The following is a 17909-nucleotide window of genomic DNA, read 5'->3' as shown; positions in this document are numbered from 1 at the left end:
TCTTTTCACATTTCTTTTTTCATTTATTTCTGCACATTTGTATTGCTATTCTTAGATGCATGATGAAAAATTGAGATAAAAATAAATGACATAAAGACCAATTTATCTTAACGGTGTAAATAAAACTCAACACTGATTACTGTCAAACTTTAATTAAAAGTTCTTCAATGGAACTTGAATTAAGCTTGGATTTTTTAAATTTTAAATACAGATACACTAAAATGAATCACAAGTATGTCGATCACAGATGACTGCAGTGAAGGAAAAATATTTGTCAATGCAAAGTGGTCCAAAAAATTATTCAAAACAGGGCTCAAAGTTTGAACTCATGCTGCCAAATGATTGGCACCCATCTAAACGTAGACAGGAGACATTTACGTACGGCGAACATTGGTTCGTTGACGGCCACATTCAAGCCTCAACTTCATTATTTTGGCCGTCGCCGTCTCAGTTTTTCAGAGCCACGAGTGACCATATTTGGACGAACTGGGGAGGAGCTAGCGGTGAACTCAAGGACACTATGCCCCGCCCACTTAGAGCTGAAACCTGACTGCACCAGAGGAACGTCAATCAAACCAGACACGCCCCCCAAATATATGGCTTTTTGAGACCTAATATCTAATCAATGCTGGAATTATTTTCATCAGGACCATCATAATGACTTGTGAAAAACATTTATTGACTTTGTATTTTAGGAGAGAACTTAAATTATTTTTTTTTGGAGCCCGCCCCCTAGCGGCAGAGTGTTGCCTTAACTTTTCAGACCTGGAAGCTACGTCCATTATTAGGTTAGGTTAGGTTAGGTATTTACTTTATTAATCCCTGAGGGGAAATTTTTCCGCTACAGCAGCATACAGAAGCAATAAGATAATAATAGAATAATAGAAAAGCAATAAAATGGCAGTAAAAAATATTAAATATAAAATGCACAGTATATACAGTCTACAAAAGATGCAAAACAGCAGAATAAATAATATATTCTATGTAAAAGAATTTTACCCAGAAGAATATTCAGATGTAATCACGAATATAATTTATTAAATGTTTAATTAATTATTTTTTTCTCAGTCACTGTAAAAGATTACTTACACGCTCTTTTGTATTTTAACTAACTAGTTACTCCTTGTGCCTCCGTCCTCCTCCGAGTTGATCGTGAAGCAGCTCGTTCAGGTTCGCGTTGTTTACAGCGGAGCGCTAAGCCCCGCCCCCTCCCATCCGGCGCCACAAGCTCCTCCCCCTTCCCCCTCACGAGCTAACCAGCTAGCCGTTAGCCGTCGCTGTCAAAAAAAAAAAAGAAAAGGGGGCGACTAGAAAGTCCCGCTGACAAGAAAAGAGAGACAGAAAGAGAGAAAGAGAGCCCGCTGGATGATCCCTTCATCCGAAGAACACGAGACATCGTACCATGGCACGCTTCCATCCTGGATGTCGCGGCGCGGCGGCCAGCTAGCGAGCGGTCCCGGTGCTAGCTGCAGCTAGCTGGTCGGCTACCCCCGCAGAGCGAGCTCCGAGGCGCCGGGGCGACGGGCGCTGACCGCGGCTCACTCGGCCTCTTCCGACGTCTCGTTTTTCGTGCCATGCCATCCGTCGTTCGACCGAGCCAGGTTGGTACCGGTGGAGGAGGAGGGGGGTCAGAGACGATGTAGGTCACCGACGGAAGCTAAAGTGGGTCAGAGCCGGAACAGCTGGTTAGCATGACAGCTAGCTGCTTTCTCGACGATAAACGGGCTTTTTGTTTTTTTAATTTATTAATCAGTTAACAAGTATAAACAGTAATGCATGTGCTTTTTGTTGGGGGAGATATATATATACTCTGCAGCCGGAGTGGCTGATGTTAGCGCCGCTTTAAACGTGTGTTGGTTTTTTTTGGAGGATATGTTGAAGTCGTTAGCTTAACCGAGCTAACAAAGCTAACTGAGCAGGCTGGTTGAAGTGTTGGAGGAGGAGGAGGAAGAGGAGGAGGAAGAGGAGGGGGGGGGGGGGGGGGGGAGGAGGAGGAGGAGGTCGCTGAGGCCCGTCTTTATCTGGGCTTTAAACCCGCCCGCTGCAGACTCTAACGGGGGTTTGAGCATCGTGGCCGAGCAGCGGAGCCTCGTCTGTTTACACCGGCAGCGTCACGTCTCATGCCCGGTCCCCCCCCCCCTCCCCCCTCTCCCCTCTCCTCCCCTCCACACCTCCTCCACCTCCTCTCCCCCCCCCCCCCCCCCCCCCCCCCCCCCCCCCTAACACCCCCTGTATGTCCACGCAGGAAGCCGATGGGTCCCACTGAGTGAGGAGCCGTGTTTCCTCCGGAGCAGCAGCAGCCACACCGCACCGTTTCTGGGTTTGGTCCGGGGGCAGGATGGCGTTTCACGGCGCCGGCCGGCAGGCCGTGTGCGGAGACCTGTTTCCGGGCTCCGAGCTGGGCCACAAGTATTTCTGCGTGAACTCCTCCTGCGGTGCTCCCTCCACGGGCCTCAGCGCCACGCCGTGCCTGACCGGACCCACGGCCCCGGCCGGGACGCCGCGTCACCCCACGGCTCTCGGAGGAAGCGCCGGCGGCGGCGCGGCGGTGCCTCAGCCCTACAGCAACCCGGCCAGCGAGGTGCCCAGCCCCGCAGAGATGGAGCCCGACCGGCCCATCGGTTATGGCGCATTTGGTGTTGTATGGTAAGAAAACATCAACAGAGGGCCAAACAGCTCTTTAACTGTTAATACTGCTGTCAATCATTTTTTTTGAGTGAACACACCTGTTTACCTGAATACTGCAGACGGCTGGTCTCCACCATCAGAAACCAGCTGATGAGTCATTTTAATCCACCTGTCTGCTGTTGATCATGTTAGTTTGAAGCTGTAATGGCTGCCATGGCTGCACCTCACAGAGTCAACAGCTTTCACCACTCAACTGTAAAGTGAGTTAGACGTCAGCAGAAGCAATAACGCGTGTAAAACATCTGAAAGTTGGATTTTATTTAAGTGGAAACAAGCAGCCGATGAAGCAAAACGACTCGGTAAAGTCTTAAAAGACGATTACCAGCGATGACGTGCAGTAAAGAGGCAAAAACACACAAACAATTACTTTTTATTGCTAACAATTGGGTTGTTTTGTCTTACTAAATGCTGGAAAATAATCAAAAACATCTATTTGTTTATCAAAACGGAAAGGATGTTCGGATTATTTTGTCCACGTGTCTTACTTTTTGCTTTAAAAGACCAAATTATTTGATCTTTACCTGCAGCTGTACCGACTTTATGTCAAACTGAAACCGTCCTCATCTGTGACGGGAAACACGCTGTCGCCATCGAGACATTTAGGTGGACGATTAATTGTCACGCCAACAACTTTGATTCATGATTTAATTGTATTTTTCAGTTTATTTCCCTGCTGTTTTCTTCCTGTTAAAAGGTAGTAAAAAAAAAATAATTAATGATCCTGGTCGGTTTTAAATAATCACGATTTGAGTAATAACAGTGACTTCCTGGCAGGTCGGTGACGGATCCTCGCGACGGTCGAAAGGTGGCTCTGAAGAAGATGCCCAACGTCTTCCAGAACCTGGTCTCCTGCAAGAGAGTCTTCAGAGAGCTGCGGATGCTCTGCTTCTTCAAACACGACAACGTAAAAGAAGCAGACGGACCGCCGGTTGAAAGATTGTTTTATTTTGGACACAGAAACAGGACTTAAGACTGTTGTTACTTCGTGTCTCCCCGCAGGTGCTGTCAGCTCTGGACATCCTGCAGCCGCCTCAGATCGACTGCTTCGAGGAGATGTATCCTTTTTTATTATTTTTCTTCCTTGTGGTTTAATATCATTGCATACGTTTAACGTCCTCAGGTCGGCTGTCCCACTTTCTCCTCATTAAGTGTCCGTCCTCCTTTTTAATTCACTTAATTTAGCCGCTTGTCTCCGGTCTAAAAGCAGCTACGAGGTTTTTCTTCTTCTTCTCTGTTTTACTGACACTTGTTGCGGCTCCATCTGAGGCCTTCGGAGCTGCTTCGTGTTGTCGTGGGCGGAAGGTCAGCTCGTGTTTTTCTTTTCCTTGACAAGCCCGACCGCCCCGCAGCTACGTGATCACGGAGCTGATGCAGAGCGACCTCCACAAAGTGATCGTGTCTCCGCAGCCTCTCACCACCGACCACATCAAGGTCTTCCTCTACCAGATCCTCCGAGGTGAGCGAGGAGATCGGGAGACTCCGGTTTAGTCAATCACAGCGTGGTTTTTACAGATTCTACACTTGTCTCGAGATTTGAGTCAGTTGGTATATTTGTGGTTGTGCTGATAGAAGAGGAAAATTTTTTTTTTAAATCAAGGCCACGTTTTAGATGCAACTCATTCCCACGTTATGATTAGTTTCTCCCCTTGTTTTAAAAAATTGGTCCCTCCCTCCGTTTTAATAAACTAGTTCCTGTGTTTTATTCGATTCCACATTTTAATTCATTCGTTTACAAGTTATAGTAAATACATTCCCACGTTTTAATATATTTGTTACCACGTTTTGTTCACTCCACCTTTTGATTCATTTGTGGGGGAAAAAACAGTTCCTGTAAGTTCTTCAGGGTTTCTGAAGAACATTTCCAGTGCATCCTCGTATAGGAAGTCATCTCTTTTACACCAATCAGGATTAAGGATTTCAGAACGTCCAATAGAAACATTAAGAACAGTCTGCTTCAGTGTCGATTGGGGAAACCTGACGTCTGCAGACTTTTAAACACCACAAAGTGTTCCAGGAGGTCTGACTGTTGTTTCCTCCTTCAGGTCTGAAGTACCTGCACTCGGCTGGGATCCTGCACAGAGACATCAAGCCTGGAAACCTGCTGGTCAACAGCAACTGTCTGCTCAAGGTAACGTTCAGGTGCACCCGTCTGGTTCCCGCCTTTGGCCGGAGTGACAGAAAACGGCAATACAGCTCTTTATTTCTGCACCAAAACAACCCGACAGTCGGTTCGTTCCGAAAGTTGGTCACCGTCGTTGCGTCTCTGCTCAGATCTGTGACTTCGGCTTGGCGCGCGTGGAGGAGCCCGACCCGTCGCGTCACATGACCCAGGAGGTGGTGACTCAGTACTACAGGGCGCCGGAGGTTCTGATGGGCTGCCGGCACTACGGCTCGGCCATCGACGTCTGGTCCGTGGGCTGCATCTTCGCCGAGCTGCTGGGACGACGCATCCTCTTCCAGGCTCAGAGTCCGATCCAGCAGGTGAGACCGGACAGAACATTTTTAACCACCCGGCGATCGGCTTGGTTCTACCGTGTCCCTGAATGCGTCCGCTCTGCTCCTCCAGCTGGATCTGATCACAGACCTGCTGGGAACGCCGCCGCTGTCGGCACTGGCGTCGGCCTGCGAAGGAGCCCGGGCCCACATCCTGAGGGGGCCGCACAAACCGGTACCGGCCTTCGTTATGATCGTTAAAAATCCGGTGGTTCCGATACGCGTGTTCGGTCCCAGATGTTTTTCCACTTAACGGAACCCGTTTGTTTTTCCCTCCTCAGCCGTCGCTGTCGGTGCTCTACATGCTGTCGGACGGCGCGACGCACGAGGCCGTGCACCTGCTGTGTCGCATGTTGGTCTTCGATCCGGTGAGTTCGCTCCGTTTGATGTCGGATGTTTTACCGTTGGAGGACGTCTGTGGTGACCGTCGGCAGCGGCTCCGTTCATTTGTTCAGTTCAGTTTTATTTATGATGTAAAATCACGGTCCTAAAAACCTTTTACAAACACACAACGACAAAAATAACAGCCTCGTGAAAATATGCGAGCGATAACTTTCGCTTTAAAAGCGAGTGTCCGACCTGAAAGCTATTTGTTAAGAGGAACGTCAGGTGTTGGTAAAAACATAGAAGGAAGTTTGGCCGTCACGATCGCAAAATATTCTTTTTAAATAATTATTCAAAAATGTTTTCGTTTTTTTCATTTTATGCCTGTTATTGTATAGCGTATCGTAATTATTATATACGTGAATGTCGGTAGACGTGCCATCGAATCGCCGTTAGTTGAATGTTAGAAGTCGAGATGAACAGCTGGTGGCGCTAATTCACCTGAAAGCTGTTTGTTAACCGCCAGTAAGCTACTAAAGAAGAAGAAAACGTTGCTACCAGGTGTCAATAAAATATACGTGGTGTCGGGTCGTCACGATCAAGCAGTATTAGTTGACGGTTGATTTTCATAAAAATTACAATAAAACTTTTTTTATTATATAACGTATCGTAACTATCGGTTAATAATACACTTCATGAAAAAGACGAGTCGTTTATAAGACGTGCTGTTTTCGGCTCAGCAGCCAAATCCACGATGTGAATATCGCGTCTTTCATTAAAAACCCAACGTTTTTGGCTCCGCCTCCTTCAGGTGTCATGTGATCAGTGTCTGGATCTCTTCGCCCTCTGACCGTTTCTTCTTCTTCTTCTTCTCCTCCTCCTCCTCCTCCTCCTCCTGCTGTTTGTTTGTCCAGGCTAAAAGGATCTCCGGCAGCGACGCCCTCTCCCACCCGTACCTGGACGAGGGCCGCCTGCGTTACCACACCTGCATGTGTCAGTGCTGCTACTCCGTTCCCAGCGGGCGCGTCTACACGCGGGACTTCGAGCCGGTCGCCGAGCGGCCGTTCAGCCACAGCTACGAGAACAGCCTGCTGTCCGTGTGGCAGGGAAAAGGTGAGCGACATCGTAGCGTCTGTTTCTATGAACGAACGAACAGCTGACGTCGGTTCTATGAACGAACGAACAGCTGACGTCGGTTCTGTTTCTCTGTCGTCTTCAGAGTTGATCCATCGCTTTATCACGGAGCACCAGCAGGGCAAACGGGTGCCGCTGTGCATCAACCCTCAGAGTGCTGCCTTCAAGACCTTCATCAGGTGAGGACGAGGAGAAGACGTTTTTGTTTTTTTTACAGAAAAATGTGGAAACATTAACATTAATACACATTTTCAAACATGTCAGACATGAATATCTCTAATAAATAAGAGTTCATATTGAAACAGGCAGAGATTAATTTCAGTTTTCATCTACAAAAAAATATATTTCAGTGAGTTTGTAATTTAGGACCTGAACGGTCAGGACCTTATCAGCTTATGTCAAGATGAATTAGTTGTTCCAGCGTGTCGAGTTCTGCTGCTGTGGCTCAAGGAACTGTGTGAGGGGGCGGGGCTCCTCCTTCATAACGTTCACAAACCAACGGGTGACGTCACTGATGGTTTTCCATCTTGTATGTTTGAACACCCCTCCCCCCCGTCCCCCCTGTGTCCTCAGGTCCACCGCCTGGCACTCCTCCAAGGTGTCCAGGAAGGAGGAGAGATGAGCGCTGCTCGTCTCCGTCGTCAGGAGCGACCGCGGCTCAAGGAAGGTCTCAATCGGCCCGAAAAAACACCGAAGAGTTGGGTCTTCTTCTTTTTTTATTTTAATTTTTTTTAATTTCTTTTTTTTTTTTAACTTTCTCTCTTCTTCGTTGCCGGTGGGAAAACGACGGTGTGAAAACTAACCCTCCCGCCTCATGAAAATACCACACACACTCACTCACACACACTCACACTCACTCACACACACTCACTCCCTTTACAAAATCGACAGTTTCCTGAACACGAAAACTTTCACTGACCTGAACATCGGCTGCTCGAAGCGTTTTTTTCCGGTGCTGAATTCAAAAAGAAAATAAGAAAATGCTGCTGCAGTGAGTCAAGGAGAAGAACTGAACTCGGTACTAGATCGGATTTTTCCATCTGTGTTCGTAGAGACTTTAAAGGAATAATGATTTTAGCTGCTTTGGTAGATTTGATGCTTAGTTGGTTGTTTTTTTTTGTTTTTTTTTTGTTGTTTTTTTAAGTCATTCCAGCCCTGTGCAATACGATTTCCTTTTAAAGAGGAGGCGATGAAGTCACCGGGCCGACGGGACACCCGCCCACCTCACACCACGTCAACGGGTCAGTCATGACGTCATCGCCTGCCAAACAACCCCCCCCCTCCCACCTGCCAAGGTTCCCTCCTTTTATTTTTTAATGCATTTGAACTCATCACTCACTGTGTTTTCGTGGCGCGGCGTCTTCGCGCGTCGACGTGCCCGAAAATAATAATAATAATAATAATAATAATAATGCAATTTACCAGATGTAGCAGGTTTTAGAGTCCCACGTGTTTCTCCACGTGTACAGTTTCACCTCAACGTTCGGCAGGAGAGATGAACCGGGAAATCACCACGTTTAATCAGGAATTCATCCCCCGCCGGTGTTTTATTTTGAAAACTTTGACAGGAAGTTTGCGACTCAGTGTTTCAGTCAACTAAAACTGGTGTTCTGCTGATGGAAAGGTGCCAAAACTGCAGATGTTTGGCAACTTTTTCCTGAAACTGACTTGTTGTTGTTGTTGTTGTTGTTGTTTTTTCCCCGCCTCTCCTCAGACTTCCGTGTTTTTATTTTCCCGCTCTCCTCCTCGACCTTTTATTTTGTCCCGCTCGCCGAGGGAGAAGGCGGATGAAGCGGCGGCTGGCGATGTTTTTTTTTTTTTTTATATCTTAATTTATTGAGTGTTTGTTGAAGCGTGCGTGTTTCCACCCTTTTTATGTTCAGAGCGCCCCCCTCTGGGCGTCCGTGGCGGTCTCGGTTACCTCAAAACCCGAAGAAGAAGAAAAAAGCGAAACCCCCGGAGGCGGAGGACGCCGGGGTGTATATCTATAAACTGAAACTCTCCCGTCACAAGCTGAACGTCATTCCTCCGGATTTCTTTTACCTCGCGCTCGCTCCTCGTATGTCGCGCCGCTGCTCCGAATCCCTTTGAGGTTCTGAGCGGTGAAATGCTGCTGTTTTTATCGTCTTTGTTTTTTTTTTAGTTCCTGTTTAGTTGAAGGCTCAGGTGTCCTGTTGTAGACTCTGAACTGTGTGAAGCCACATCAGGACGCACCGGTACCGGTCCTGGTTCGGTTCATCGGGACGTCCGGAAGAAGAAAATAATCTGTTCTTTTTTTTCTTTTTTTTTTTTACTAAAGGTGCTTTTCCACCAAAGGTTCCAGGAACCGAAATTTCCCACAAAAGCAAATGTTGTCGAAACTTTTAGCTCCGACATCGAAAGGTTCCATCAACTTTTGAAGGAACCTTTTACTGCGTTTCCACCGCAGTCTAAAGCCCCGGGAAGGTTCGGCAAAAAAAAAAAAAAGTCGTATAAAAGAAGCGTCCAATTAGTGACCAGATTTGAAGGCTCCTGCTGATGTCTTCCTCTGATTTAATGCTTCACAAGTCCTGGGCTTCGCCGACGGTCCATCCTTCTTCTGTAGCGTGTAGGGTAACCAAATTCTTGGGAAAGTTACTGCGGTGGCTTTTAACATCCAGGAACTTTTCCAGAGGAAGACGTTCCTCCAACAGGTTGTGATTTGATTTAGTCCGACAGGACAAAAGCCCGAAAGACGATTTAGTAAATCAGGCCGCTCTGAAAAGTCGTCGGACAGCCGAGCCCGGATTTAGTCCGACGCTCCATCTGTCGGTAAATCTCCTGAGCTGCTGCACAAAGCTGCAAAAACACCGTGAAGATAAGAAGTTCCTGAATCTTCAGGGAGCGACTGAAGGCAGATTTCTGTCTTAACGCCCCCCAAAGGTTCATGTTCTTTGGGGGTAGTTCCTGCGGTGGAAACGCACCTTCTGTAAAAGTCCGAAATTTCGTAGAAGAGTGCGTGAGGAGACGTCTGTCCTGTGACCACGACTCGGTGGACTCGGTTGTCTTTTTGGCCGCCGGCGACATACTGGTGGTTTTTACATGTTCAGCCCCTCAGATTAATAATACCGTGCGTTTGAAGCTAACAAATATATTTTTTATGGATTAATCTCAATCATTTTAAAACCAGAGATGTCTTATTTCATTACAAGAATAATATTCTGACTGACCAACAGTCCAAAACCAAAATATCTGATTATTTGGCTTAAAAAAAGAAAAGAAAAGAACTAAGATTTAAGTAACAAGCAGGTTCTTTGTTTTGTTTTCTTAACAAAGCCCTGATTAATGTGTGATCAAAAGCATTTGAATTTTAGTTTTGTAGTTTTATCGCCCCTGGACATGCTTGGTACCTCAGACTGTAAACAAAGATGGCCGACGCGACCACTCCCTCCCCACTGTACGGAAGTGAAGCCGAAATCTGTCCGAAATGTTGGCTGACACCATTTATCGAGGTCCCGCCTCCTGCCCCTCCCAAATGTTAGGCCACACCCCTTGAACTTCACGAAGCCGAGCCACTGCCGCTTCACGAGCTAAACGTGATCAGTAACCGCTGACTCGCCACATAGCAACTGATTTTTCTGGGTGAGAAAGGGGCGGGGCCTCTTTGGGCCCCCAGTCACGACTGCGAACACAAAGATGACACATTTTCGCTTCGCTGTTCGGTCTCTGCGGCCGGTTTACGGCTTCTGAACGTTTTGAGGAGATAAACCCGATGAATGCTTAAATTCATCTCCCGTAGACTTTGTGAATATAAAACATGTAAAACCATCAGTGTGGTCCTTGAACGGTCGAGAAACCGGCTCCACGTGGCGCCTTTTTGACTGCAAGAACCTTTTTTTATTATTATTTTTTTTAGGATCTCAGGAACTTTACATTGAGGGTGGACTGGTGGCGATAATACGACATTCGGCCTCGGAGCGTTTGTCCGACGTTCGGCCTCCAACGATGTTGGTTTTGAATCCACGTTCGATTCCATTCGAGAAGCGGTGGAAACCTTCAGCTCCGTTCCTGGATCGTGTGTGTTTTTTTTTTTTTTTAAAAGCTGCAGTCAAAGTAATTTCAGATATATTTTTTTCTTTTTTGTACACGCCCTGAACCTCTAGCAGGCGGGGCCCCTGAGTCGCGGGGGCCCCCCGGGGCCCCCAAAGCGTCCTCGTCGGTCCCTCGCAGTCTCCTGACTTCCTTAAACCTCAGCTCGTCTCGGACTTGAACGCAGCGAGTCTCCGTGAGGAACCCGGAGAGCGACTTGTAAATCTGCATGTGTATATTTATTATCCCGCGGAGAGCATTTGGGTTTGAATGCTGTGCAATGGTTGAGTTTGTTCACGAAAACGTACAACTTGTGGTCATTTTATTTAATTCATCTTAGGAAGTGATTTTATTAGCAGTTTTGTTCCTTTTTACTTTTTTTGTTTTGTTTGTTGTGATCTAATTAGATTTTTTTTTTTCACGGAGTTGGAGAACGTTTTGATAATTGTTCCCTAAAAATACAAAAAAAAAAAAAAAAAAAACACTTAGTGAACTTCTGCACTGATACGTTTATTTATTGTTGTTTTTAGAGCGAAAAATCTTGATCTGCGAATTGTTCAGATTTTAGCTGTGAAACAAAAAATTTTACCAAATTTTATTGTACTTATTTTTTTTGCCCGAGCTACTTTTTAGTCAATAAAATACGTTTTCAGAAAATGACATGAATGTGCGACTAATCTGACGAAACACTTTGACTCCCGTTGTTCACAGCTACCGTCGCGTCTCTGCATTCGTAGCACTTGTTTTAGGTTATTGAAGGATGCAGAGACGACGGTTGGTGCAAATCTTTACGTCTCCTGAATTTTTCAACTTCTCCATCATTTGCTCAAAAAAAAAATGCTGCTATTTAGCTGTAAAATACGAGATATTTCCAAAGAAGTATGAATAGTTTTCTACAAATTAAAGTTAAGTGAGAAAGTGTCACATTTTTTTAAAACAAAAAATAATTTTATTTAGATTTTTCATGACGTTGAACTTCAACACTTCATACATCCTCTAATTTCAGTTACACATGAAAATTTGGGTGAATTTGATCGGGAGTTTCATTACTGGATTTTTATTTATTTTATCCAAAACCCCCAAAATATTCAGTTTAGAGTCATAAAAAAAAAAATTTAAAAGCAGCAAATCCTTACAGTTACACATTTGTTTTAAAAAAATATCAAACTGCATAGAATGATAATTAATAAATAACTAAAAAATTATAAAAAAAAAAATAAAACAAAAGTGATAATTTCCAGATGTTAAATGAATGATTTAAGTAGGTTTTGTACAGGTTTTAGTTTAGGGGACAATAATCGAAGGTTTTCGGTGCCGACTCCTCTTTGCTTTTTCTGTCGTTGTGTTAGTGGAGATCCTTCCAGGTTAGGAACAGTTTTTAAACCAGTCGACCTGTGTTTGGTCTTTCCCCTTCCTGCACTCTGTTCTCAGATCAGCCGTCGGATGCGTTCAGGAGCGCCGTCTCCGCTCTGCGTTGTTGTTGTTTTTTTTTTAAGTTAGCGGCGTGAAGCGGAGCGAGACGGACGGCTGGTCCTCTTTAGAGATTAGACTCGTTTTCTTCTACGAAAAGAAACTCGATGTGTTTATTATTATAAATATGAAACTGATGTTTTAAACGGATGTTTTTTGTCTTTGTTTTAGCAAAAAGATTTATTTGTTGTTTTTTTTTCTTTTCTTTTTTTGTTATTTTTGACTTGTGTTCCCGACAAATACTTGAATTTCTTAAAAAAAAAAATGTTTAGAGTTAAAGTAGTGAATGACAAATAAATAAATAAATGGACACTGGATAATATTCCTCCGCCGTGTCGAGCCGTCTGATCTTTTCTCTGCACATTCCCCTCGTTTAGAGCTGATTGGCCGCAAATCAACTTTTAAACTGAGAAACTTAATTGCTTCTTTTTTTTAAAAAAAATTATTTCCAGCAGCGGTGGTTTTACTGGTGTTCTTAACAAATAATTGAATTTCTTAAATAAAAAAAAAAAAGCATGTTTAGCTTTAAAGTAGAAAATGACAAATATAGAACTTATTTTTATTTAAGTGAACATCACTGAACCATGTTTAAACTGAAGATACTTAAATCTATCAACCTAATTTACTTATTTCTTATATCATGTATTGTTATATAATTATATCTTCTTGAAAACTACACTACTTTAAACAAGACTTTTTTTTAAACAGTTTTCATAGTACACATACTAAAATATAAATGTTAAAAACTTTTCTTGTTCACAAAGTGCAAAACATTTAAGGTTAAGCAAAAATACTTTTGTTTTTTTAAATTAAACACACAGCACACAAGGTCAAAAAATATTTGTATTAATTTGTAAAACCTTTAATTTCACATTTGTAGCTGAGAAGTCGTCAATATTTGAGAGCTGCGTTTGTTTGACTCTTGTTCATTAGTCGCTTGTTTCCATAGAAACACACTGTAGATGCTGGCCTCCCCACAGCAGGGGGCGCTGCTGCACAGAGGTTAAAAATACACCTGAACACTTCAACCTCTTTCTTTATGATTATTTAGTCCTTTGAATAATGCTCATTAATTTTTGGGGCATTAATATTAAAGTTTCCACTTGAATGTGAGACCTGTAAAGTAAAACAAACGCTCATATTTCTAACTAATTTGCACTTAATCAAATTATGTAAATATCCCGGAGGAGGTGTGGCCTCTGGTGGCCCCGCCTTAAAGCCCTGCTGGTCCTCAGATCTGAGTAATCCTCCCCCCCCCCCCCCTCACCACACCTCTGACAGGTGGCAGCAGGAGGCTCCTCCTCCCTCATCCCCCTCTCTGAGCTCCTACTACAAACCTCCTCCAACCATCACAACACAAACACACACACACATCTACACACACACAACACACACACACACACACACACACACACACACACACACACACACACACACACACACACACAGGAGCCATGTCGGCCCTCGTGGCTGCCGGCGCCGTCTTCTTCCCCGGATTCTTCCTGCTGTCCAAACGGACTCTGAGACACCTGATGGGATGGAGCGAGGGGGACGCCGCCGTCGTGTCCACACGGTGGGAACACACACACACACACACACACACACACACACACACACACACACACAGAAAGACACTGTAGATTTACCCTAACCTTAACATGTGACCTGTTTGAGGTTGTTTTGTGTCTCTTAGTTATAGTTTTGTCTCTTGAATTTTTGTTGTTGTGTCTCTTTGAGGTTGTTGATCAGGTTGTTTGTGTTCTCAGTCTGGTGTCGTCCCTTCAGGCCCTCATGGCCTCGTCTGTCGGATGCATCATCGCCTCGTCCTGCAGGGACGTCGTGGAGGACAGGTGAGGACTCCACCATCACAACCTCGATCTTCACCTTCCTTTCTTTCACCTCGGTGGTTCTCAACCTTCTGGGGGTGAGATGTGTCGTTCTGTTCTGATGTTCAGTCACAGAAGTTTTGTTTCTTTTGATCAACGACCACAGTCCTTGTCCGTTTAACGATTTGAAATCAGTTTCAGGAAAATTAGAGAAAAGTTTGCAGGAAAAAATATGTGGGAAAATCCAGGGCCTTCAAAATAAAGTGTGATTTTTCAACAAGAAACTCTTGATTTTCTTCCGATATTATTTCAAGTGTAGTTATTTTTTAAAGAATCAATTGAGAATAACTGCTGCAGAGGAGTTTGTAAAACTTCAGTATTTTGAGGTAAACTCTTCATTTTTAATTGAATTAGCTGAGTTCACTAAAACAAAGACATCAGCTTTCATTAAAAACAGTTTTTGTTTGACTTGAGTCGTTCTGTTTTGGCTCTACTGTTTATTCCATTCACACCATATTGTTATGATGATGTCATCTTTTAAGGAGATTTTCCTTCAGGATTAATTAAACTCTTATTTTGCTCTCATGCAGTTCGTCTTTACGACACAAACTCGCTGTCTGTCCGTAATCTCATTAACAGTCCGAGTCTAATTCGTCTCGCGAGCCGAGCCGAGCCGAGCAGCAGCAGCAGTGGAGCTGTTTTCAGTTCACTAATCCTCGCCGCTGAGCATGCTGGGAAATGAAACGACGCGCAGAGAGAGAGAGAGATGGATGACGAGGGAGTGTCGCTGGAGCTCTGGTTTCATCATTTCTTAGTCAAAGTGGAGCTGAGGTTCGAGTCTGGGCCGATTCGCATTTGTTTGTCAAATCACACCACAGGCAGTGAGCCGCAAGGAACTCTGGGAGTTTTTAATCTCCAGTTCACCTGCTACACGAAAGTAAACATTTATAATCCTGCAGAAAGTTAACGAAGTGTTTCAGCGGGAGGATTTCGATCTTTTACTTCATGAACTTCAAAGTAAAACTTGCCTCATCACTCCTCCTCAGACACTGGCTGACCGACGCTTACATCCTGTTTGCCACGCCCTACTTCGCCTACGACATCTACGCCATGTTTCTGTGCTACTGGCACAAGCTGCAGGTCAAAGGTCACGAGGAGGCGGGGCGGGGCGTCGGGTCGATGCGGGCCGCCGTGCCGGGTTTCCTGCGCGCGGAGGTCCTCATGGTGCTGCATCACGTCTTCATGGTGGCCTTCTGCTTTCCCGCCTCGCTGGTAACTATGGCAACACTGAATGAACTTTTTTTTTTTTTTTTTTTTTTTTTTTTTACAGTACAGCTGAAAAAAATTAGCTGTCAGCAAATTAACATTTCCCTGTGTGTGTGTGTGTGTGTGTGTGTGTGTGTGTGTGTGTGTGTGTGTGTGTAGCTGTGGAGGCAGGGTAAAGGTGATTACTTCCAGGGCGTCCTGTTTCTTGCTGAGCTCAGCACGCCGTCCGTCTCTCTGGGGAAAGTCCTGATTCAGGTGATCCACGTCTGAAGATCACGTTCGCATTCACTGTGATTTTTTTTATTTTTATTTAATTCACACGAACACAGTAACTGTGATGTTTGATGTGTTTCGTCTTCAGTTCAAGAAGCAGCACACTCTGCTGCACAAAGTCAACGGCGTCGTCATGCTGCTCAGCTTCTTCTGCTGCCGCGTGCTGCTCTTCCCCTACCTGTACTACGCCTACAGCAGGTAGCGCCACCTGTCCGTCACTGCAAAAGATATTCAGCAAATTTTTTTAAAATGTATTTTTGATTAAAAATAAGAACATAAGATTGATTATCTATTTTCTGTGCTTTTTATATCTGCCTGCATGAAATGGTACCAAACAAAAATTCCAACTTTCTTTTGTCTTTGCACTGAAAATGTATTATTTTGCCACTATATAACTTTATTTTTTTTTTTTGGTGTTTGGACACTTAAGTGTCCATCAGTAGAAAACAACACCAGCTGAGGACATCGTCATTACAGAAACGACAATTTGGATCGTTTTCTAACTGAAATGAATGATCACCTACTTTGTTTTACTAAATACTACAAAATTTAACCATAAACTGTTTATAAAAGTGGACGTCTGAAAAAATGAGGCCGATGCAGAAGTGCCTGAAGCTGCAATACCAGCGAGCGCCACTAGAGGTCGGCTCCAAAAAGCCTCCGGCTCCATAGACTCCCATTCAACTTCTCTCATCAAATCCAAAGTGAATAAAATGTGTCCATCAGTTATCTCGGTGTTGTTAGCTAAAGTCACTCCTTCTTATTAGTTTTCTGGAGGTCCATCTGAAAATAATCCCTCATTCATTAGAAAAGAAGATTCAAAAAGACCTGTTTTTGGGGGGCGTGTCTGTTTGATTGAGGAATTTGAGGGAACTTTAAATAAAAATGTTCTATGACCATCTGAGTTTGTTTTTTGAAAATGGCGCCACCTGTCTTGTGCTGCAGGTACGCGTCGACCCCGGTGTACGAGGTGCCCCTGGTGGCCCCGTGGCAGTGCAACCTGGGCGCCGCGCTGCTCTGGCCGCTGCAGCTCTACTGGTTCGGGCTGATCCTCCGAGGAGCCCTGCGGCTGTTCACGAGACGCTCGCCGGCGCCCTCTAAACCCGACGACCTCCACTTGACCCCGGCTAACGGCTGCTCGACAAATCAGACGGACGGACGCTGAGGGGCGGAGTTTAACCTGACTTCATCGAAGGAAAGGAAAACGGAGGACTGTTACTGCAGATCAAAACGGGGAGAAGACGGAAGATTTTGATGTAAAAAAAAAAAAATCAAAAGCAGCTCCTCAGATTTAAATAGAAAAGAAGGAAAGAAATGAGTGAAATGGAGACTTTTTAAAAGGGTCGGCTCCAGTTTACAAAGAAACGTGTAAAAAAATGACCCTACGATTAATTTATGGATTTTTTTTTTTTTTTGATAAATCCAATGTTTTTTTTTTGTCATTTAAACAAAATGTAGTAAAATGTTATTCATAAAAGACAATAAAGTTACCAGGGTAACGTATTTACATGCTGTATATATAACTTGTACATAAACTTATATTTTACGCACATGAATACTGATTCTAATGGTATTTATATTCATACTGTATAATAATGCTTTGGTCTTCCAAAGTGTGTTCACTGCCCTCTAGTGGTCACAGGAGCTGCAACGATTACGTCACAACGTTTCACACGCAAAGCAGCGTCGACGACGCGGTGCAACTTCCTGTTAGGCGCTTCAAAATAAAACTCCAACCTGAGGACTGTGAGGTGTGGCCAGGCGGTATGAATGTTTACTTCTCTTATTGTGAAACTAAACTCTGACCTCTTGACGCAGCTTCATCAGAACTCTCGCGAGTCGCCGTGAAGTGGCGCGAAACACAGAGAGGAGCTTTTATTTAAAAAAAAAATTTAATTTAATATCTCACAAAAAGGTTCATCTGTCGCTTAAATAACACAGACAACATCTGACCTGCATGTTGTTTGTGATTTTTAAGTAGGTTTAATGCATACTCACGTACGGAAGCATATCGCTGTCAAAAATCAGTATCACGGTCAAAAGTTTAAAGTTTAATGTTTTCAAATGACATTTTTTGGTTAGGTTAGGTTAGGTTAGGGTAGGTTAGGTAGGTTAGGTTAGGTAGGTTAGGTTAGGTTAGGTTAGGTAGGTTAGGCAGTTACTTTATTAATCCCCGAGGGGAAATTTTGTTTCACTACAGCAGCATACAGAAGCAATAAGATAATAATAGAATAATAGAAAGCAATAAAATATCAGTAAATTAGCAGTAAAAATATAAAATGCACAGTATATACAGTACAGTATATATCTATATATTATATACAATTTATTTTTTTTTAGGTTAGTTTTTTTTTCAAGATGTTTTTCACGTTAAAATAATTTTCATTA

General features: G+C 44.1%; 2 protein-coding genes across 2 annotated transcripts; both read left to right on the top strand.

The window, feature by feature from the left end:
* The first annotated feature begins 1239 nt into the window (after nucleotides 1-1239).
* nlk1 (nemo-like kinase, type 1) lies at nucleotides 1240-12478 on the top strand. The gene is made up of 12 exons (XM_069165366.1): nucleotides 1240-1601; nucleotides 2246-2646; nucleotides 3463-3592; nucleotides 3688-3743; nucleotides 4038-4144; nucleotides 4731-4816; nucleotides 4960-5169; nucleotides 5255-5356; nucleotides 5463-5549; nucleotides 6420-6618; nucleotides 6725-6818; nucleotides 7213-12478. Exons 2-12 carry the CDS (start codon nucleotides 2339-2341, stop codon nucleotides 7259-7261), a joined length of 1428 nt encoding a protein of 475 aa, XP_069021467.1. The 5' UTR covers nucleotides 1240-1601; nucleotides 2246-2338; the 3' UTR covers nucleotides 7262-12478.
* Nucleotides 12479-13565: 1087 nt separating this feature from the next.
* On the top strand, nucleotides 13566-17007 carry LOC138207857 (ceramide synthase-like). Its single transcript, XM_069165415.1, has 6 exons — nucleotides 13566-13729; nucleotides 13923-14006; nucleotides 15029-15254; nucleotides 15408-15503; nucleotides 15610-15719; nucleotides 16467-17007. The coding sequence occupies exons 1-6, from the start codon at nucleotides 13611-13613 to the stop codon at nucleotides 16684-16686; spliced, it is 855 nt and encodes a 284-aa protein (XP_069021516.1). The 5' UTR covers nucleotides 13566-13610; the 3' UTR covers nucleotides 16687-17007.
* The last annotated feature ends 902 nt before the right edge of the window (nucleotides 17008-17909 follow it).

This window comes from Embiotoca jacksoni, unplaced genomic scaffold (assembly GCF_022577435.1).
Source record: "Embiotoca jacksoni isolate LCO1_2020_lvr unplaced genomic scaffold, fEmbJac1.0.p SCAF_34, whole genome shotgun sequence".
Lineage (NCBI taxonomy): Eukaryota > Metazoa > Chordata > Actinopteri > Embiotocidae > Embiotoca > Embiotoca jacksoni.
The sequence above is the reverse complement of the archived record's forward strand: the minus strand, read 5'-3'. Positions and strand labels throughout refer to the sequence as shown.

Excerpts from the sequence above, each read along its gene's own strand:
- nlk1 (XM_069165366.1), top strand. The coding sequence starts at position 2,339 with ATGGCGTTTCACGGCGCCGGCCGGCAGGCCGTGTGCGGAGACCTGTTT. Across the intron at positions 3,593-3,687 it reads GCTTCTTCAAACACGACAAC|GTGCTGTCAGCTCTGGACAT; the intron begins GTAAAAGAAGCA and ends GTCTCCCCGCAG. Across the intron at positions 4,145-4,730 it reads CCTCTACCAGATCCTCCGAG|GTCTGAAGTACCTGCACTCG; the intron begins GTGAGCGAGGAG and ends TTCCTCCTTCAG.
- LOC138207857 (XM_069165415.1), top strand. The coding sequence starts at position 13,611 with ATGTCGGCCCTCGTGGCTGCCGGCGCCGTCTTCTTCCCCGGATTCTTC. Across the intron at positions 15,255-15,407 it reads TCTGCTTTCCCGCCTCGCTG|CTGTGGAGGCAGGGTAAAGG; the intron begins GTAACTATGGCA and ends GTGTGTGTGTAG. Across the intron at positions 15,720-16,466 it reads CTGTACTACGCCTACAGCAG|GTACGCGTCGACCCCGGTGT; the intron begins GTAGCGCCACCT and ends CTTGTGCTGCAG.